Source organism: Aulostomus chinensis, chromosome 16 (assembly GCF_037954235.1).
Source record: "Aulostomus chinensis isolate RoL2024-O1b breed Wild chromosome 16, RoL_Achi_v1.0, whole genome shotgun sequence".
Classification (NCBI taxonomy): Eukaryota; Metazoa; Chordata; class Actinopteri; order Syngnathiformes; family Aulostomidae; genus Aulostomus; species Aulostomus chinensis.
This window is the reverse complement of record NC_141335.1, coordinates 22,284,130-22,305,558: the sequence shown is the minus strand read 5'-3', so window position 1 is coordinate 22,305,558 and position 21,429 is coordinate 22,284,130. Positions and strand designations below refer to the sequence as shown.

Sequence of the window (21,429 nt, the reverse complement as noted above, 5' to 3'; positions counted from 1 at the left end):
GAACTGTACCATGGTGCTGAGAACCAGGCTATCAAATGAAGTGAAACTTATTTGGGTTTTGGAATGACATTTTTATTTACAAGCAAGACATAAAACTACAGGAGTACAGACAGGATATTCCTGAACTTCTCTCTGCTATGTGGTTCAGATGGCTGACCAGTGTGTGTGTGTGTGTGTGTGTGTGGGGGGGGGGGGGGGGGGGCAGTGTATGGGATGAGCAATAGGAAAAGCTGCCCACACCCACAAGAAAATGAATGGATAGATGGATGATGTTAAAAGTTGTATTTAGTGTGTCAGTCTTACTCATGTTGCAGCTGTACAGGATATTGACAGACTGATCTACTTGATAATTTTTTTTTTTAATTAAAAATGTCAAGGTTGTGAAGGCATTTCGTTACAGTGACCTTGACTCTGACTAGGCTGTGAAACCACTGATCAAAACACACTCACGGAGGAGCAGCGGCCGTAACATCTTTGTGTTTTTTAACGCTCAAAAAAAATACCGTAAACCTGCGACGGTTCGGCCGCGTCTAAAGTGCATTGCACAGTTTGTAAACACATTTCCCTGAAATTCAAGTGCATAAATGTAATTAGTGCTGAATTGGCAAAACTCCCTAAAGCCTCAACAGTGACATAATGAACATCACAAGTCGCTGCTGCAGAGTTATGTCAGGGGTTTTTTGGCACACTTTGGCGTATTGAGCGATGTGTTTATTCTTATATCTCAGGTTGTGTGTCAAGCAGTTCATTAAAAAGTATGTGAGATTTTTTTTCCCCTGTTCATTCCCAATGGACATTTATATTGAATTAAAATTCCCCCGTGGGGTTCCTGAGGTAATGTGATGGATGAAATCCGCCCACATTTTTGAGCACAGAGGCAATTCAGATCGAACAAAATAAATTCGGTCATTGATCCTTAAGTAGTCCGATTTCCTCGACGCCTAATTTCTGTAGCCTTCAGGCGACAAATGATCTTCTCCAGGTCCGTCTTCAGTTGACTCGCTTCAGGTCTCTTTTCGGAGTTCTTATGCAGCATTGACTTTATCATGATGCTCTGCAACGTAACAGCAAGAACAGCTACTGAACTGCATGTCTTCTACAGAAATGCAAATATTACAGGGAAAAACCTCAGGTAAATGGTTTCAGCAACACTTATTTATGTAAATACCTCTTGGAAAAATCTGTATGCAAATCCTTGGGGCAGGATACTTCCTCTCACATCGCCCCAAACCTGAAGGCGATGCAAAAGCACAACAAGTGTGTTGTGCAATGACAACAATAATTTCAACATATCTGATGAAAACATCTCACATCTCGAACCGGGGGCCACTACCTGATCCAACATTCAGCAAATTTGATTATTGAAACATTTACTTTTCATCTTTTTGCTGTTAAATCAAATTAATACATTAGCCGCTTCTCCCCAGCTGGAGCTTTCTGCATCACAGTCTGGCTGCTGCTCCTCTGGGAGTACTACTTCAGACTCAAATTTTAGTACAAGTTCAATACAATTTTTTTTTTTTTTTTTTAAATTTAACAAAACATCATGGAGCCATTTTCATTTTTTAAATATTCAGTAAGCTTTATAAAAATAAAAGGAACACAGCTAGGAGCAACATACATGAAAGGCAATATTGAGTTTTCCAATAAACTGCAGAGGGACACAATAAGGAAAAAAATCAGAATAAAATAAAGGCGTCTTTTTTTCATTATTTCAGAAGTGAGATGTCAATAAAAGGAGGGTCGCAGAACCCAAATAACACAGATGAGGAAATTCTTCATTTTTTCTGAATTTTGACACCGGTTATTTGTCAAGTTGTTCACCATCAATATTGACACGCACAGCACACGAGACAAAACACCTCACCTCGCTCCTCTCGTGATGGGTGCCCTTCCAGAGAAGTTCAAAGAAGATCAACGCCATGGCAAAGATATCAACCTTGCGGTCATAGATGCGCTGGCTCTTCTGTCCAAGAACAGATAAATCTCTCCTCAGTAACTATTATATTCTACAACTCCATCTTCAAGACAGTTAATGTCTTATTTTACAACCCTGTACTACATATACGCCTTTGGAAAAAAGAGGAGATTCTGGAGGCACAGGTAGGGTCCAGCCAGAGGAGTTACAGAGCAACAAATATAGGAAGGAGCTAAAGGGAACTAAAGTGGTCCCAAAATAGATCCCTAGGAATATAAAAATGTCATTGTCTGCGCAGAAGTTCACATCAAACGCTGTCAGTGTTTGGAGGATGCAGTGCTCTTGACCACAGTCCTACGTTCTTCACATCAGACCCTCTCACCTGTTCAGGAGCCATGTAATGTGGGGTCCCTTTGTCAGCGGTTCTGTACTGCAGGTTCTCAGTATCACTGTCGTTCTCCAAAGTCACCAGGCCAAAGTCTCCAATCTTCACGCATCCGCCCGGCCCGAATAGGATGTTGGCAGGCTGACGGTCAGAAACGCACGTGACTACGCCATTCTTACGGTAAGAAGTGATCATCTTAGCTCTCTCTCACCTTCAGATCTCTGTGAATGAACCTCTCTTTGTGAATATACTCCACACCGAGAGCAATCTGCAGAGCGATAGCCAGACTCTCTTTTCTTGTCTTGGATTCTGGTACATTCTGAGTATTCCTCTCGTCTATCCACACTCTAAGGGTGTCGGTATGACACAACTCCATTTGAATATAGAGGTAAGGTTCAGATGACTCATCGGAAGACCTAGGAGCGTAAGAAAGGACAAACGGTGGAATGGCACACCTCCAGTTGGGTCTTATAGAGGAGGAGACTTACTGAGTAGTGCTGCAGCAATCAGCTGTACTGTCGCACTGGTACTTTGAGTCCTCCATCCAACACGTGTGGTATCGGACAATGTTGGCATGAGAGAGCCGTAGTAATACCTCCACCTCCCGAAAAGCATTTCTGGTATGAAAATGACTCTGTTAATAAACGTGTCTTGCTCCGCACCTGCTCCAGCACATTATGATATGCAAGAAACAGAAGTTGAATAGCAGGACTAACTTGTTAAAGGGGACGATCTTTATTGCAAAGTACGCTTTCTCCACCTTTCGTTTTGCCTTGAGGACCACACCGAAGGCTCCACTGCCAAGGCACGTAATGTTTTCGAATTCTGATTCAAACTTTTTACTGTGGACACACAAGATGAACATAGAAGTCTCTCATTCTATATCAAATAATGCTGCAGGAAATGAATGGCGGTACCGCTGTCCACACCTGCAGATCCCTGACTGGATTGGCGTCATCCCACCGCCACCCATATTCTTTTCTTCAGTAATCACTGCAACCTTATTAAACAAAACAAATTATGATGCAGCTTACAGTCTAGAGAAAAAAAAAAAACGACAGAAGTAAAACGACTGAAATCTCCAGTGGAGTGGTACTTGCCCCAGTGCTGTTCGGAATGGAGGTCTGGGAAGTTTCTGCAAAACTAAAAAGGACAAGAAAAATGATGAAGCATGATGTCAGGCTCAACACTACCCCCTCCACTTCTGATCCCTTACCATCTTTTAGGCTTCACCACAGGATTCTGGTCCTTTCCAAAGGGAGATTAAAAAAAAGAAGAAGATGAGGTTGATTTGTACGTATGAATGCATTAATTTGTCACGTCTTTCCAAAAAATACCACACACATAACTTTTAAAATGTACATTTTCAGAATGGAGTTTTGAATATGAGAGCTGGCCTGTGGACATCATAGCTGATCTACAGCAGGTTGGTGACTACTGGTCTCCTCCCATTTACATGCAGACACGAATCCTTATTGGACCCTGCCTTGAGGTGGGGGGGCATCCGTCCACAGAGTGGAGTAGCAAACGAATACCTGAGCTCAGGCAGGGTTTGCATACTTTGACAAAATGCCTTTATGTTTTAAGAGAATCTTCATTCATCAACATCAGATGTCCAGATCTCAGTGACAACAGACGCTCTCTTAGGCCAGAGAAACCTCACCTCTGTATTTTGACCACCACTTTCCTCCTGGTCCTCAGACTTGCCGACCCCCTTTGTTTCCCTACAGGCAGTCGGGTCTTCCTTTTCGCCAACCACAATCCTACAACAGCTGATATTAGTGGTTTAATCACTGCATTTGAAGGGTGACTCAACAACTCTAGGAAGTAAAACCTTACTGGGTAGCATGTTGTAATCCTACAGTTGCTGGTGCCAGAGTCTTTAAAGGAACCCTTTTCTGTTGGCCGAAAACATTCTTCAACATATTTCCTGTCTGAAAGGAAAAAAACCAACAACAACAACCAATAGTAAAAACTTCAAATTTGAACCAACGATAATCTGATATACGCCATTTTGATAAATGGTGAGAATAAACTTACCTCTGGCCTCTGATTTTCCTGATCACTCAAACCTCTCGGGGCTTTTTTCGCTGCCATTTGCTTGGCTTCCTTCAAGTTCCTCCTCCTCCCAAGAGCGAATCCCTGACCACTGACCACAGAACCTGGAGATTCAGTGGAACATTGACACTTAGAGGGACATTTTTCAAACATGTCTTTGTTCCGAAAGCGAGGATAAAGTACAGGAGATCTAGATTGTTGAATAACTGCAATCATTGTGTATAACATTGTGACAGTAAATAATAAAAATAAAGTAGTAAAAAACCTGTAGGATGCGCCTGCCTGCTTGTTTATCAAGAAAAAGGCACAACATTACTGATAATTTCGAAATGTGTAATTCCCCTATTCATAGAAGACAGATGCAATACGGCCGACTGACATTTTGGAATCGCAGGAAGGTGCCATATTTGGTCGTGGCTTATTGTGCGTCATAAATTCAATATTTGAGTCAATATATGATGCGGCAGGAACATCCTGCATACATGTGAAATTACACAGACAAGGGCTGGTCAATATACCGATATCAGAAGATGAGACAAGATATGGAATTATGATACGTTTGCATGGTGCCACAGCATCGCTTGTCTCTTCCTGATCACCTGACTTTCTAGATCTTCTGATATTTCCTTTTACCCACTTGGCCATTAAATCCAAATTACTCAGGATTATTTGTCAAAAATGTAAATGTGTTAAAAAATGTTTTGAATGAAATTAGTCACCCACACACCAGGGCCACAGTATTGAAACCAAGGTGACTGTCAAAAATATCTTGTTTGAAGTTGTTCCTTTACCCCAGCGCTCCTACAGCCTTAAGAAGACATCTTTGTTCGTTGCAAATTTGATTTAAAAAAAAAAAAATCACACCGTTATCATTTTGTTTGTTTTTTTCAGTGAAAATCAGATTTATCATATGAAACTGAACATCGTGCCACTTATCATATTGCAATCCATTATATTATCATCATTCTCTATACATTTCCTCATCCTTGCATTAATTTTTGCAGCGCCCTGTTCAGGGCGCAGAAACTTACTGAGATGGCGTTCGAGACTCACTCTGACGCACAAAGACGTGCACTGACCAGGAAAACTCGAGTAAACTCTTATTTTCTGTCTAATCCGCCCACTGAACCTTTTCAATGGAGGAAATCCATTAAAAGTCACGCTAACGTGACCGAACGAGTCCTCCCCGCCGCTGCAGGTTCTCAGTTATTAAAGTGGTGTCAGCTCACCGCTGGCAGTGCTCCGGTCCCTCCAACTTCAACAAACTTTACTTGGGACTCTGTTCTCCGAGCACATTGCATCAGTTTACTGAGGTTATTTTCTCTTTCCCGTTCTGAATCTGAGCGAGACTCGTCATGCTGTCAGCAGTGGCGCAGATAACTTGAATTTCTCCAAGCCCAACCTCCGACTCCTCCCCTTCCTCTAATTCTCCTTCCTCGACTTCTCCTTCCGCTTGTTCTTCTTCAATAATGCAATACCGCCACCTTCTGTGTTAGAGTGTGAACCGGAGTTAACTTCCCTCCCAACGGAAACAAAACACAAAACTATTTCTCTGAATTCTGAATTCAATCCAGTTTTTCTTTCAAGCACTGAAGCAGCTTCTCTGACCCACTGATTACTGTAACATGCCCTCGTTTCTTCCTCTCCATTCTGTCTGATTCCCCTCTTAAACCTTTAATCTAAGCGTTGGCGTCAGAATCACACGCTCCCACTGATGCTTCTATATCACAGTAAGCACGGAGCCCTGGTGGACGATGTCCTTGTGAAGGCGTTTTCCTCGTCCGTCCTCCTGCTGTCGCTGTGCCGGTCGCTTGCTCTCAGTTGCATCGTCCTCATTCATGAGCGCACCTTCGTCTGCCTTTGCATGTCTTCGCTCTGTCACCAAGCCTTGGCAGTTGCAGCCCGGCGCTGTCTCACTATAGCTCACTACAACTTTAAATCCCAACCTTTCTCCCCAAACCATTATTTTCTTTAGTTGTTCCCGGGAGGATCTCCTCCTCCTTTATCCCTCTTTCTTCCACGACCTGCCTGGTTGACCTCCCCTCTCGGGTTCATTCCCAGCACAGTTGTGCCGCCCTGCCACAGCTTTCCTTGTATCTTTGAGTTTCTCCAGCATTCTTAAACTCCCTTCCTATCCGACCTCTGACTGACAAGCTTGTCTTTCTTCCAAGATCGTCTGCCTAAGGGCTTTGATTGTTTTGCAGATTGAGCACACTTGTGAAACGCTTTCTTGACCCCTCTTCACCCAGTCATCAACCTCTTCTACTTCTTCTTCTTCTTCTTAGTTTTTCTGTCAGTTGCAAAAAAAAAAAACCCCAGTGATACATTAACACTGCCGCTGGTACACATTAGAATGTCTAAATTTGTGTATAAGAATTATAATCTTCTCAAATAAGTTACTGTAAGGACCTAAACACTGAACTGACAGCTATTTTGATCGTGTATTGTAAAACTGCTCCACATATTTGGTTGGAATAACACTTGGAAATTTAAATACATTGTTGAATTTGGGTTTATTGTCTTTGTCGTCCTCCACTTAGGCAGGTCCAGGTCGTGAGGGCAGCAGCCTCAGCTAGGAGGCTCACATCGCCCTCTCCCCAGCCACTTCCACCAGCTCTTCCAGGGGATTCTTGCATGTTCCCAGGCATGCCGAGAGATATAATCCCTCCAGCGTGTCCTGGGTCGGCCTGAGGCCTCCTCCCAGTTGAACGTGCCTGGAGGCATCCTCACCAGATGCCGAACCACCCTTCTAGACTCGGAGGAGCAGCGGTTCTACCCCGAGTCCCTCCAGGATGTCTGAGCTTCTCACCCTGTCTCTAAGCGAGAGCCCAGCCGCCCTGCGGAGGAAACTCATTTTGGCCGCTTGTATTCGGGGTCTCGTTCTTTCGATCACTACCCAGCGCTCATGACCATAGGTGAGGGTTGGAACGTAGATTGACCAGTAAATCTAGAGACTTGCCTTTTGGCTAAGCTCCCTCTTCACCACTACAGACCGGTTAAATGCTCGCATCACTACGGACGCCACCCAAATCTGCCTGTCAATCTGCCTCTCCATCCTCTCCCGGTATCTAATATAAAGGATATCTTGCTTGAAATGCAGAGGATATTTTTGTTCATAAATCAGTTCAGTAGATTTGTGAACATTTCAAGAGTGATGTGGGCAGAACAACCAGACACACACAACATCAGCATCACACACTTCCAGGCATAGCTGTCAAGTCTCCCGTTTTGGCCGGGAAACTCCCGTATTTTACCCCTCTTTCCCGCCCTCCTCCCGTTTTAGTATTCTCCCGTAAATCTCCCGTATTACAATGAAAAAAAAATCCTCTGCTGAACTCTGTCACTAGCCTCGCGAGAATTGCCACCTGCAGTAGTCTGGGCGGCAGTTGTCGCGAGGTTAGTGTCGACGGCGGGAAACAAACAAAAGAGAGATGGATCACGGACGTGACACCGAAGGCATTCCTGCCAAAAAAAACACTTTAATGAATTTGTTGTTGGAGGGTCCCTGCATTAAAAGATGTTGCTTTACATTTATTGCTCATCCTCGTCAAAGGCAAAACCTCCATCAATCCAGGGTCTCCTCGCCGGGTGCGGTGGCGCGCGCCTGTAATCCCCGCTACCGGGAGGCTGAGGCCGGAGGATCGTTTGAGCTCGGGAGCCCTGAGCTGCAGTGGACTATGTTGATCGGGCGTCCTCGCTAAATTCGGTATCGATATGGTGCTCCTGGGGGAGCTCGGGACCACCAGGTCGTCTAAGGAGGGGTGCACCGGCCCAGACCGGACACGGAGCAGGTCAAAGCCCCCGTGCCGCTCCGTAGTGGGATCGCGCCTGAGAATAGACGCTGCAGTGCAGCCTGAGTAACACAGCGGGACCCGGTCTTTTACTGCTCTCTACTCACTACAAACACTTGTGACGACACACACGCCGTCAACGTCACGTCTCTTAAACGTCACACCAGTATTGTTGTATCGAAGCACTTTTAGCTCCAAGTTCAGTCAGTGACTGTTGCAATAATCAGCTGGTGCAGTTTCATTGCTTGGTGGGTTGATAGTAGTTGCTGCTCTCCTCCAGCAGGAGGCAGTGGAGGGCAAACAAACAGCTGTGGTTACAGAAAGTATAAATGCTGAGGAGACGAAATCTGAAAAGCTGTTGTGACGTTTAAGAGACGTGACGTTGAGGGCGTGTGTTTCGTCACACGTGTTTGTGGTAAGTAGAGAGCAGTAAAAGACCGGGTCCCGCTGTGTTACTCAGGCTGCACTGCAGCGTCTATTCTCAGGCGCGATCCCACTACGGAGCGGCACGGGGGCTTTGACCTGCTCCGTTTCCGGTCTGGGCCGGTGCACCCCTCCTTAGACGACCTGGTGGCCCCGAGCTCCCCCAGGAGCACCATATCGATACCGAACTTAGCGAGGACACCCGATCGACATAGTCCGCTGCAGCTCAGAGATCCTGAACTCAAACGATCCTCCGGCCTCAGCCTCCCGGTAGCAGGGATTACAGGCGCGCGCCACCGCACCCGGCGAGGAGACCTTGGATTGATGGAGGTTTTAGCGAGCAGTTTTTCATCTGTTTTCTTTATTTAAATTTCCCTGCGGTTGTACAATGATCTTTAAAAACAACAACACACCAATCCATTGTTTTGTTTATCTGAGAAGATGATTATTTTAAGCGTGTATTAGAAGTTGTAATGTTTACCAGCAGGTGGTATTAAGTCATCAATGTTTTGTTTTTGCAACCACCAGTTAAACCCGAGAAGAGGAAGAGGAGGGCTCGTGTGGTCAGGATGCAAGTTTTAACCCTAACCCAGAGACCCGGATGATTCGGGACACAGTGAGCGGTGTGTGGGATTGTGGTTTTAACACACATGATGTCATCAAGTCATACAGCATCTTCTGGCGTCCCACAGTCGCAGCCTCACGTTGCTTCTCAACATCTTTCCACTTTTCCACTTTCATTCAGTGACATCGGACCTTTGTGGCGGATGTGCTGATGCCTTTCAACCCCCCCCCCCCCCCTTTGGAAGTACCATCAGTAACTGCAGCCTCGCCCACGTCACCAGATCAAATGTCCACAGCTCAGCGTGATGCTTCTGAAAGCTCAACAACTGAGTCAGACACTGACTTCAAGTTTATACGTGAGATCGTTTCTGTGTCCAAACTCCAGCCGCCTTCAGTCAGAGAGGTGAAATGTTTTCAGCCGTCAAAAGTAAATGGGAGAGCTCGAAGCTGTGTGAGCAGTTTGATGGTTAAAAGCAGCGAGCTGACAGAATCGACAGGTGAAACGGTTCAAACGAGGAGACTTGCAGGAGAGGCTGAGGTCAGTTGGCGCTGTGTGCAGGCAGACGGCACCAGAACACTCAAATACACATGACGACGGATGACGTCGACACCCCAACATCCAGTATGGCGTAAGACATTAAATTCCACACATAAGAGATTTATTTCCCAATAAATCAATGAATACGACAATTGGCAATAGTATACACATCAGTACAGCTTTAACGGTGGCACAGTATCAGTTCTCATCATCTCTCCATTTTGCATTCATGAAGATAACAATCAAGCAAGACAGACAACAACAACACGACACATTCAAATGAACCGATTCCACGCTTAGATTAATATCCCCGGGTTTGGCCAGAAACGAGGCTACAGCTACATCACCTTCACACCATGGTTACAGGGTACTAATGCAGACACATTTTGTGATATCCTTTTAAATTTCATAATTTCTGAACTTCCGCAGTAGACAAGATGGTGAGTCAGCAGCCAAGCGGAAGTGCAGGTGGCAGTAATCACCTGGAAAGAGAGTTCGTTTTAGTAGCAGAAGATGGGATAAAACGCAGACAACAGATTTTGCTTCATGAGTAACAAATCAGACGGGCTTCTGAAACACATCAATCATATCATTCACCATGTATCAATCACGCTGTGTAAGCGTAGAACATAGTCAGCATAAAACATGGCAAAACCTTTAGATGTGTCAAAATTATAATCGCTATTTTATTCATTAATTTTCACCACAACAGCTTAGCAGCAGTTTTATTGCATAGCAGCAGCAGAATTCCATTTTGGACCCCAGGTGGACTTTACTGGATTAAATTAAAAAAAAAAAAGGGGGGGGGGGTGTTCAGCTGCATCAGTCTGAAGCTACAAACTGAGTGAGATGCGTCAAAAGCTGCCTTCAAAGCCTGCAGCAGCCTCTGCAGGCCAGAGAGACACCCAGTTATCAGTGCAGCACGGGCGACTGTGAGAGTCTGGTTTTGTTTTGTTGGATGCAGCTGTTTTTTTCTTGTTGTTTTTTTTTGTACCTTGTATATTAAAATCATTTCAGTTTTTTTTTGTTTTTTGTTTTTTTGCAGAACATCCTGAAATGGATTTACTTGAGGATGTCGTTTCGTCACATGGGTGAATTCCCGGTGCTTGTTGCTCACGATGAAGGTCGTCTGCATGACCAGGGACTGGGGAGTCTGGTTTGGCAGCCTCCAGCATCGGTTCCTTCTTATTCCTCACAGCCCAGTGCATTGACTGCAAAACAGGTGACAAAATATGTCACCTGGTATTTTATTTGAAGGTGAAATGATAAAAGTAAAAAAAAAAACAACCTTACACACCGTTTTTACGGAGTCATTCAAGGCTTGCCAGTCACTGAATGGAATAGCGACTCCGCTCCTTTTCCAAAGGTCGTAGTTTTTCCTTTTGGCTTCATTGCATAAAACTTCTTTCGCTTCCAGTAGCTTTTGAAAGTCTGCCACTATCAGGAAGAGAGAAAATGCATCATGGAACACAATGGCAGCAGCAGAAATAACCTCCTCATTATGTGCAGTTACAAGCAGCTCATCATTAGCACAAACCGCTTTGAAGTCAAGACATCAGAAAGAGGCGTTTACTGATGCGGGGTGACTCAGAAAATGGAGATTTAGTGGCAATAAATTATCATTTAAAATTAAAAACTTAGTTTTAAAGCGGGTAGCAACCAAAGGGTCGCTGGTTTGATCCTCACTTCCTCAGGTGACCATGTCCAAGTGTCCTTGAGCAAGACACTGAACCCCTAATTGCTCCTGATGGACTGGCGACCCGTCCAGGATGAACTCCACCTCTCACCCAATATAATCTTGGATAGGCTCCAGACCCCCCCCCCCCCCTTAACAGATAAGTGGTATAGAAAATGGATGAACAGTTTTAAAGCTTCTCCAGGACGTCTGGAGAGAAAACAGTGTCACAAAGTAGAAATCTGAAACGAATCTGTCTTATACTTTCACCTGACAAACGAGCTGGGCTGCAGCAGCATAGCGCACAACTCTACCTGCTCCGGGGTTGTCTAGGTGCTTGTCTGGATGACACGCCAAGGCTCGGACCTTGTATTCATTGAGAATCTGTTCCGTCTGTAAGGGTAAAAACATATACATTTAATTTGCATAGATTGAATCAAAGTTGTGAAATAAATCAAAACAAATTATGTATAATGTACCAGCGATGACGTTTGAACACTTTGACAAATGTCAAGTTTCCTAACTTGCAAAACACAAATAAATGCAGGGTGATTTGTATCTGTCAATCACAAACTTAGCGCCTTTTACCATGAAAACATCTTTGTGCTTACAAATGATAAGTTGACTCCTGTAAACAAACACAACATGCAAATAGGCTGGTGTGAGTAATTTGTAGAAATATTGGTGTCTCTTAACTAATGCTGTTGTAGCAGTCGCAGGCATTTATTCGGGAACGTTGAGGCCAATCAGTAACGTGCTCAAATGTGTTACAGATGTATTTGTTTATTGTGCGTCCACGTGACATTTCACACAAGCCACGCCCTCCCCGCGTGTGTGAATTTAGTGTAAAACTAAACAAAACTCAGGAGAATCAACATAAACACAATCACTCTCTTTGATTTGAAAACTACCAAACTTGCATTTGTGGACAGTTGCAACACTGATCCGGGTTTTGCGAGGCCTTCAACTGCGCTGGAGTGCATGTGAGTCACCAGCTGGTACGTCACGACATCCTACTGCACATTTTTCGTACTTGTGTGGTCATTTCTGTTTGATTCGACGTGAGTCCACATCACATCGCTGTTAAATTATGTGAACAACCCGCTGAACTGTCCACTTACATGATGGAAACGCAGATTATACTGACAGCTTTAGCTGAGGCAGCAACAGGTTCTTTTTTGGTTCAGAGCCTCCCGATGTAAAGCTTTTAAGTCGCTTTTTGTACACTCAACATTTTATACAATCTTACACTTCCGAAGTCCTAAGCCAACGTGCTGTGGCGCACAGGTAGAAGGCCATCGTGTCACCCCGCCGGTAGCAACTTACCGAGGACAATTCATCACATCCTAATAACCCGTAATAATCCTCCAGATCCTCTGGTCTGCAGTTCAAAACGGTCTCCATAAAAATCTGTAGGCTAAACACTTCCTCTAGAGGAGCAGCTTGGATGATATCCTCCTATCCCGGACCTGGACCACAGCTGCCCGGCGGTTCAAGGGTTGCTGCGGTTGGGCTCCCCTTCGCTGCGGTGCGGGGGTCGCCACTTGACAAACGAAACAAACGAGCAAACAAACAAAAAAACTCTAAATACTGTGATTTATTTTGTCAGTAGTATACAAGGAGGCTCCTAGACAGTTAAAATTCTCCTCTGGAAGATTTCCTCTGAGCTGTTTAAGAAACTGAGCTGTAATTTCCCCAACATGTGACGTATGTTGCATTCAAGTGTCCTGCTGAGGCATCCAGCCAGCTGCACATTTCGGGGTTTAATGGTGCATCGAATAAAGGGACATTAAAGTATTAAGGAAAGAAGTAGACCGTAACATATTACTGTACGATACAGTTGTACTGGTTGTTTTAGTTTCGAGGTATGGCAAAATAAACAGCAAACCACCGGTGAACAAAAGCTCAGCCTTTTTCAATCAATAAGTCAGACTTAAATTTTCAGCACCTTTTATGAAACATAATGCAACACAAAGAGCTATACACACACACACACACACGTTACACTTTCCCACCCAAGATCAAATAATAAACACAGTAAAAGCAGGAAATGAAACTGAAGAAACTTTATTTACAAAAACAAACACTAGCGATGGGGAATTAAAAAAAAAGAATATTTTGAATGATAAACTAAATTCAAGTCAGCGGTTTTTAAATAATTAAACAAAAGATTAAGTGTTACACATGAGACTGGGATTAAAATAATAAAGTGAAGAGTAAACGATAGATTTAAAAAGGACAAAATACAATGAATAGTCAAGGAAAGAAGGACGGAATAAAGATTAAGGTCTCAATCTAATTCAAATAAGAAGATGAACTGAACAGAAATTAAAAACAGAATTTAAAAGGACAAAAATAAATTCTAAAGTTGGATTCGAGCGAGCTGAACACTTTTAACCGTCCCCCGTGAGCGTCTGGCTTCCTGTGGAATTGTTCTGACAGTATTTGAAGGCAGCAACATTTTGTTATGGTTGTATGTCACTGACGTAAAAGAGGGACGTTCAAGTCGTGACTACTGGTGGAGAACCAGTCACGTGATGTATGCAAATGAGCCAGCTGTCCGAGAGGAAGGATCTGCTCGGCGGCTCTGCGGGCTGAAGATGGCGGACGGAGAGAGCAGTCTCGGAGCGGCCTTTTCAGGCACCTCCGACATGGACGAACCTGCCACGAAAAGGTCTAAAATGAGTCCGGTTACCAACTACGGGTTCAAAGTCGCCGAAGTAAACCCTTTCTCCTGCGTCTCCGGAGGCCTGGGGGGTTGGGAGGCGGCGGTGAATTGTGCGCAGCCAGCGGAGAAGGAAGCAAAGCCGGTGATGGCGGTGGAGCAGGCCCCGGGAACGCTAGGCGGAGACAACAATGGACTGGGACTGCTGGTTTGCGAGCCGCAGAAACCTGCTGGGAAACTAGACGACAGCGCTGCACTCGGGACGGTGGAGGAGGAGGAGGGAGCTGGTAGGGAGGGAAACCAGCATTTCGCAAAGTTTGAAGTACTCCGAGCAGCTTGGAGCGTGTAGTACTTGTTTTACCAACTTAACATTCCGCAGTGTTTGAACAGTAATTGAGTTAATGTTAGCTACCCTTTAAATGAATTGGAGGGGTTTTATAGCAGGGCAGTTTGAACTCTATCAGGCAATGCTGAGGCGAAGAAAATGACACCGTCTTTATGAGACGTGGAGATTTCACGGATTGGACTATGTTATTTACTCAACTTTGATAGCAACCTAGCATTCTCTAGACTGGGATATTTGACAGCACTCACCCTTTTGGCTAGCACGGGACTAACATTGAGCAGGTTAAGGCTAATAAACGCCTGCCGTATCTCTAGATTTAAATTGATTATTTTTTCCAATTTCAGATTTCCTTGGGCATGATGAGCTCCCCTCCAATGGTCTGGCTGTCACACCGGACCACATCAACGAGGACGATGACAGATCCTCACATGCGAGCTCCAGCGACTGGACCCCTCAGCCACAAATAGGTACCAGTGTGGATTTAAGTGGTATCTTTTCTGGAGTACTTATTGGACCCTGTAGTTTTACAGAGTAGCACAGTCTAAAAGTCATGCCGGGATGTTGTGTCTTCCGCCAGGTTCCTACAGTTTCATCCAGCAACACATCAGAGAGACGGATCCCAGGACCATTCTGAGGGAGCTGCTCCCCGAGACCGTCCTCCCGCCAGATTTAGACGATATGACCTTATGGCAGATCATCATCAACATATCAGAACCACCAAAAAGAAAGAAGCGGAAGGATATCAATACCTTGGAAGATGTTGTCAGGCTCCTCCATGAAAGTAAAAGGATCCTTGTGCTGACTGGTGCTGGGGTACGTGTTCACCTGTACGTCCTACAGTGTGGAGGATTTTTTTTGTTCGTGCTGTGAACCTGGAATGCCTCTATGTCTTTTGCAGGTGTCGGTTTCATGTGGAATACCAGACTTTCGCTCCAGAGATGGAATTTATGCACGGCTTGCTGTGGACTTCCCTGATCTTCCAGACCCTCAAGCTATGTTTGACATTGAATACTTCAGACGGGATCCGAGGCCATTCTTCAAGTTTGCAAAGGTTTGCTTAATGTTTGCTTGTTTGTGTGCACGCTTGAATTCAATGTTAAATTCAAATGGGTCGACAAATTAAAGGGTGAACCCAAACAGCGTGGCGCCCGGTGAATGCATGCCTCTGCCAGACCAACCCAAAGTGGGCCCTCGCACGCTGGACCGTGTGGCTCCTCCACAGAGCGGGAGGGTGGTGCAACCTGCTAATATTTGAGATGTTGCACGGAGAAACAGACCGTGCGTTCAGTTTGGTGTAAACACCAACGTCCGCATCCACAGGGTGGTGCTCGAGAAGACACGCTCGATGTATATCTATGCTGCTGTACATCATTTGAAGACAACGCTGTAATTTTGAGGTTTGCCATATAAGGCTTTCTTCTTGCAACCACTAGGTGGTGCTATGTTTCAAAGGAACACAGCAACTTTTGGGGTTATACGCTCACTGTCAGTCTTCCCTGGAGCCATTCAGTCCTCTCTCCTGTGTGTGCATTAGTACCCACAGTGACCAGCCCCATGCTAATTAGCTTTGCGCAGTGAACGGTAGTGGATGGGCTGGGTAGCATAGCTGTGTCTGGCCAGCTCAGCTTCTAAAACCTGTTGTTCCTCCTCTGTATTTTCTGGTTCATATAGATTTGGCACAGGGTCTTTGTTTGTCCAGAAGTCATCCTCCTCACCCCTGCTTACTCCTCTAGTTGGCAACAAACATTTTTGTTGTGCTGGCTGAAGTTTTGAGGTGCAGCGTCAAATCACTGCGCTGCCAGGGAACTACTTCAGGCTATGTTTCTGATACAGTATTGACAGTATACTACAATTTTAACTAACATTTTCACAGCGAATATTATGCATTATTCAGATTATTTTAAGGTGACCATGCATGAAAAAGTGTATTTGGCAACTTTGTACAGAGCCGTGCGACATAGCCCATCCACTACCATGCTTTGTGCTAAGCCTCCTAGCAGTCAGCTGGTCTCGGCAGGTCTCTAATGCACACACAGAGGAGAAGAGAAGGATATCTGTGTAACAGGTAGGATGGAAAATTAGTTAATTTCCCAAAAAGGTGGAGTGCTCTTCTAAATTCAGCTTGTAGTCTTAAACCACTGTCTACCCCCTCAACCATATTTGGTGTAAGTCAGCCTCAGTTTTCCTGTTTTTTTGGACCAATGTCTCATGACCTCAATCATCAGAACCTCCAAAAAGGGATAGAGGGATAGGGTTGTTGGTTTTTTTTGGGCGGCCGGGGGGGGGGGGGGGGGTAGTTCTTAACACTTGTAGAATCTATGCCAAGAGGTATGGCAACTCTTCCGGTGACCTTACTATGATGCTTTAATAGTGATCCTTCCTTTTAATTTTGTCACAGTCTGTAAGTCTTCATCACAATTCTTGTGTACAGAAAGTGTCTTTGCCGTTGGGAACGTAATAAAATTCTCAGATGCGAGCAGACAGGCGAGGACAGGCGTGAAGTGAGTGATCATACAAAACTGAACATTTCTGGCCGCGCGCGCTGAACTGGTCACCTCTCTTCCAGGAGATCTACCCCGGTCAGTTCCAGCCTTCACCCTGTCACAGATTCATATCGATGCTGGATAAACAGGGGAAGCTGCTTCGCAATTACACACAAAACATTGACACATTAGAACAAGTGGCCGGAGTTCAGAGAATTATCCAGTGTCACGGTGAGTGCTGTGACTAATACGTGGATCTCATATTGTTTAATTGTGTGTCATTGTGTTTATGATTTTGATAAAGGTTTGACAACTCTTACATTTCAGGGTCGTTCGCAACTGCGTCCTGTCTCGTCTGTAAATACAAAGTGGATTGCGAGGCTATAAGGGAAGACATATTTAACCAGGTGTGTATTTGTGACAAGCTGAGGGACATGTTAATGGAATACTGCATCGTCAAACTCATAAACTGCATTTGTATAAAGGTATTTCCATGTACATACTCAGCCTTCCAACTGAACACTTTCAACAACATGAAGGAAAATGTAGTACCCGTGGTAACATCCGGTCACATTAGTCTGCTCCATGAAAGTACTCGTAACAGCAACTTGTGGTCTCAGTTAAAGAACTGAAGGCGTCATTGTCAAAGCAGATAGGTCAAACTCCGATATATGACACAAGTATTTGCTGCGGATGGTGTTTTTCCTGTTGTGGACTGAGGGGAACAAAAGAGTTGTTGGTTGCTGTTATCGGCATCATCATCAAGTGTCTTCTATCCACACCATTGATGATGAGGAAACAAGACATTTGATTTATGGGCTTTTCCAATTGTTTTGGAAGCAGTTACTTTCTGAAATGCACAGTCTGAATGTCAAACTACATAGTTTTAGTTTTGGAATGTTGTTGGTTTTTACAGACTTGCAGACACTATGAAAATAAAGTTGTAAGCAGTCCTGGTGTTCCTTGAACCCGTCAGTATGATGCTAACCAAAGGAATTCCTCCTGCAGTGTGTCCCCCATTGTCCACGGTGTCCTGATATCCCTCTGGCCATCATGAAACCTGATATTGTCTTCTTCGGAGAGAATCTTCCTGAAATGTTCCACAGAGCCATGAAGCAGGATAAAGATGAGGTGGACCTCTTGATAGTCATCGGCTCGTCACTTAAAGTCCGACCAGTTGCCCTCATCCCGAGTACGTGTGGTCTTTGTCCGCTGCTATGCATGAAGCGACCCTTCTTTTTAATGCACCTGTAATGACGTCAAAGATTTGGTGTACAACTGCTCTTTTGCTCTTCCCATCAGACTCTATTCCTCATGAAGTGCCTCAGGTCCTGATCAATAGGGAGCAGCTGCCACACCTCAACTTTGACGTGGAGCTACTTGGCGACTGTGATGTCATTGTCAATGAGCTCTGCCATCGATTGGGTGGGGACTTCGAGCAGCTCTGTTACAACACTGTAAGACTGACTGAGATCACGGAGAAACCCCCGCGGTTACCAGAGCAGCCACCAAGCGAGGCCTTGCCTGCTTCCAGTGACGGCGTGCAGGAGGAGCAGAAGCAGAACCACACAGACTCAGTCACAAAGCCTTCAGAGGAGAGGGAGAGTCCGAATGTCACAGAGACTGCCGAGAATAACATTACACCTCCAGAGCCTTGTCCAAACACCCAGTGTTCCAGTGAGGAAGCGGCAGAACCCTCAGAGCTGCCGGCAGATGCCACTCTGAAAGAAGAGGCGGCTGAAGGAAAGAGCCAAACCTGCAACCTTGAATTTCGTAGACGGTGCTGGATGAGTCGAATCAACAGAAGCCCAGTCAGCAAACGCCTTGAGAGTAAGTGTGGAGCCTCGTGGTTGTTTTTGAAAGGGACACATCGATAAGAACAAATACATTCGCTTTACTGTTACAATTAGATGTTCAACTAAATCGGGAGAAATGCATCAGCTCAGATCTCTGACCCCAGTTCACCGCTCCAGCTGTTTTTCAATCACATATCAGCTCACTTTTTTTTACCTGGACATCTGTTTCCACTACACTTTTAGTACCTCCAGGTAGCTGGGCGTCATAGCGGCGGTGCAATAAGCTGCTGGGGTTCCTCATTTTGTATGCCTATGTCATCATTTGGAGAAAAAAGGAGAACAAGCAGCTGATTGTTGGTTATTATAAGACAGAATGTCAGAGCTCAGGTTGGCCATCCACTAAAATATCGCATACGAAAATTGGACTTCCTTGTGTTTATTTAAAACATGTTTCAGGTTTCCAGATTTCTTGTAGAAAATGTGGTGACTTTCCTGCTACTTTGCTGCTCAGACCTTCTTCCGCCCTACAAACAGCACTGTTTGTCCGCTATCAGTGGCTGGTCACAGGTGCATTGTCTCTGTCTAGAGCAGCAGGGTTATGTAATCAAGTAGCCCAAGGAACAAACAACAGCAAGTAAACAGTGCTCTCATGTCACCCCACAGTATCACCTCTGCTTGCTTGGACAGTTACCAGTCACAGTCCTGCTGCGCTGAGTTGATCAATACCACTCAGCTAAAAAAGGCCTTTCATGCATATATTCTGTACAAAGATGGTGGTTTACATTCGGTCATATTTGTATCTTTATTTTAAAATTTTTAACCAGAATGTATTTGTTTTCTCCAGCAGGCCAGTACCTGTTTCAAACACCAAATCACTATATCTTCCATGGGGCGGAGGTTTACTCTGAGTCCGAAGATGAGACGTCGAGCTCCTGCGGGAGCGACAGCGAGGAGTCTGAATGCAGCGGTGATGGGGTGGAAGAGGAGAGCGAGCCGGAGGAAGCCGCCGCACTCGTATTGGATGGAGAAACCTGCCTCAGAGACACGATACAACACACGTTAGCCACCGAGGCCGCATCGAGTGTGCAGACAGACAGTACTAGTGAACAGACTCAGAGCACCACACACCTTTAAATGTAAAGTACCCAGTCGAAAAAGCACTAATTGTCTTTTTTTTATATATATACAAATATATGTATATGTGTATGTATATATGTATACACGTATATATGTATATATATGTGTATGTATATACGTGTATGTATGTATATGTGTGTGTATATATATGTTTCATATATTTTTGACTCATCATTCTATTATTTTTCATAAAGCTGAAATTGTGTGACAACTTGTGTGAAAACAGAGCAAGTTTTTTTTGTTTTTGTTTTTGTTTTTTTTCCTCTTTGTATCCGGTTTGGTCTCATGTGTTTCCTGAAGCGCCCTACTGTATGCTAATAGAAGGCAGTAGTAATTTCTTCTTTTCTGTCATCGTTCCCATCTCCTGTATTCGTCCACATGTTTGGAAGTTCAGCAGATACTTTCCTCCTCTGCAGCGTACCACAAGTGTAAGCGTAGATCAAGCTTTAACTCCTGAATTGCAGCTATTACAAGTTAACACCTCAAACATCAACCTCAGTCCATAGAGTGAATATCCACTGTGGTCTAAATGACGGCTTGACAAATCCACTGCCTGCATGCGAAATAGTGGGAACAGTGAGATTCAGACACAACTTGTCCTCAGATGGTTTACTTGAATATATTGTTTAACCTGCAGTATGAACCATTGAGCTCTGGTCTTTCATGAGGGTAAATGCTGGAGAAAAGGAACAGTACTCTTTACGTTTAGACCAAAGAACGCTTCATCCACATGCTCCTACGTTCTTATAAGCTTTGTATGTTTTTCTCCTCAAATATAACTATTGACAAGGTGTTCCTTCTGACATGTGGCAGCTACTTTATATGGTCAAGCCTCTTTATTTTTATACTCTGATGTGAGACATACTCATCAAAGAGTAGATGATAGTTTTTATCTGTACGAAGGTATACAGAGCTGTAATATGCCTTAGAAATATATTCAATGTGTTCACATTGAAAAATGCCCTTTTTTTCTTCCTATGAAGCAGATTTTTCTGCCCTTGTCACTTTTCATAGAACACAAGTGTTAGAGCAGTTATTAAATTGTTAATGCGGATGAGTCTGCTGCGTGTAAAGACAAGTTGGTAGGTAGACCTTCAGTGTTTGAGCCTGTTTGATACATGTCTACGCCAACATAATTCACATGCCAACACAGTGTTTTGTTTACAGATTTTTTTTTTTTTTTACATCAATGCAGTTGTTATCCTCTGGGGTTCTCAGTAAAAACAAAAATGAAGAAAAAAACTCATCATTCACTTATGGTATTTTATTCTCAGTCTCTAAAATGTCTTAATCATATTGCTTTGGTCCACTTGGAACGTCTCAGAGGGAGGATTTGAGGAGTGCTCCCCCTAGCGCGACTGAGCCCACATTGGCAGTTCCTCCTTAAATTGTAAATAAGCTTCACGTCAAGTGTCCCCACACATGAGTGGAGTGGTAACAGTATATGCTGATTTTTAAAAAAAGCCTTCATTATCAGCTGTGTCAGGTTTAAGAGAGTTTCTAAAGTACGCATGTGCAGGAGGGCGGAGATGTTGATGTCATCTTTACCTAAGGATTTTTTCTTAATCTAATGCAAATTTCAAAAACAAAAAAACCCATTTAATTATAATTACTAACGTTATTCCTCCCAGAAATGAGCGTAATGTTCTA

General features: G+C 44.3%; 3 protein-coding genes, 1 long non-coding RNA gene and 2 other non-coding genes across 9 annotated transcripts; 3 read left to right on the top strand and 3 right to left on the bottom strand.

The window, feature by feature from the left end:
- Positions 1 to 59: 59 nt before the first annotated feature.
- LOC147247852 (interferon-induced, double-stranded RNA-activated protein kinase-like) lies at positions 60 to 5,890 on the bottom strand. Of its 3 annotated transcripts, none has more exons than XM_086180131.1 (14): positions 5,591 to 5,890; positions 4,344 to 4,465; positions 4,143 to 4,237; positions 3,967 to 4,075; positions 3,520 to 3,551; positions 3,404 to 3,446; positions 3,233 to 3,303; positions 3,020 to 3,145; positions 2,792 to 2,920; positions 2,515 to 2,719; positions 2,301 to 2,444; positions 1,868 to 1,966; positions 1,169 to 1,231; positions 60 to 1,054 (listed from the first exon to the last, which is right to left on the bottom strand). In XM_086180131.1, the coding sequence occupies exons 2-14, from the start codon at positions 4,398 to 4,400 to the stop codon at positions 917 to 919; spliced, it is 1,311 nt and encodes a 436-aa protein (XP_086036257.1). In that variant the 5' UTR covers positions 4,401 to 4,465; positions 5,591 to 5,890; the 3' UTR covers positions 60 to 916. The 3 variants fall into 3 exon arrangements, with proteins under 3 accessions (XP_086036257.1, XP_086036259.1, XP_086036258.1); XM_086180133.1 differs by having other exon boundaries at positions 3,967 to 4,066; positions 5,591 to 5,887; XM_086180132.1 differs by lacking the exon at positions 5,591 to 5,890 and adding an exon at positions 5,393 to 5,574.
- A 2,054-nt stretch (positions 5,891 to 7,944) lies between these two features.
- Positions 7,945 to 8,243, top strand: LOC147247851 (signal recognition particle RNA). The gene has a single exon (XR_015109633.1).
- A 207-nt stretch (positions 8,244 to 8,450) lies between these two features.
- Positions 8,451 to 11,993, top strand: LOC147247849 (uncharacterized). Its single transcript, XR_015109427.1, has 3 exons — positions 8,451 to 8,567; positions 9,104 to 9,198; positions 9,321 to 11,993. It is a non-coding gene; the product is annotated as an uncharacterized LOC147247849 (long non-coding RNA).
- On the bottom strand, positions 8,584 to 8,882 carry LOC147247850 (signal recognition particle RNA). Its single transcript, XR_015109635.1, has one exon.
- Positions 9,663 to 13,074, bottom strand: dnajc12 (DnaJ (Hsp40) homolog, subfamily C, member 12). The gene is made up of 5 exons (XM_086180427.1): positions 12,679 to 13,074; positions 11,667 to 11,745; positions 10,975 to 11,114; positions 10,744 to 10,888; positions 9,663 to 10,159 (listed from the first exon to the last, which is right to left on the bottom strand). Exons 1-5 carry the CDS (start codon positions 12,754 to 12,756, stop codon positions 10,077 to 10,079), a joined length of 525 nt encoding a protein of 174 aa, XP_086036553.1. The 5' UTR covers positions 12,757 to 13,074; the 3' UTR covers positions 9,663 to 10,076.
- Positions 13,075 to 13,870: 796 nt separating this feature from the next.
- sirt1 (sirtuin 1) lies at positions 13,871 to 21,007 on the top strand. 2 transcript variants are annotated; one of them, XM_086180426.1, is made up of 9 exons: positions 13,871 to 14,304; positions 14,708 to 14,830; positions 14,941 to 15,176; positions 15,262 to 15,414; positions 16,930 to 17,077; positions 17,174 to 17,253; positions 17,855 to 18,038; positions 18,149 to 18,676; positions 19,490 to 21,007. In XM_086180426.1, the coding sequence occupies exons 1-9, from the start codon at positions 13,890 to 13,892 to the stop codon at positions 19,774 to 19,776; spliced, it is 2,154 nt and encodes a 717-aa protein (XP_086036552.1). In that variant the 5' UTR covers positions 13,871 to 13,889; the 3' UTR covers positions 19,777 to 21,007. The 2 variants fall into 2 exon arrangements, with proteins under 2 accessions (XP_086036552.1, XP_086036551.1); XM_086180425.1 differs by having other exon boundaries at positions 13,931 to 14,304; positions 19,487 to 21,006.
- Positions 21,008 to 21,429: the final 422 nt, after the last annotated feature.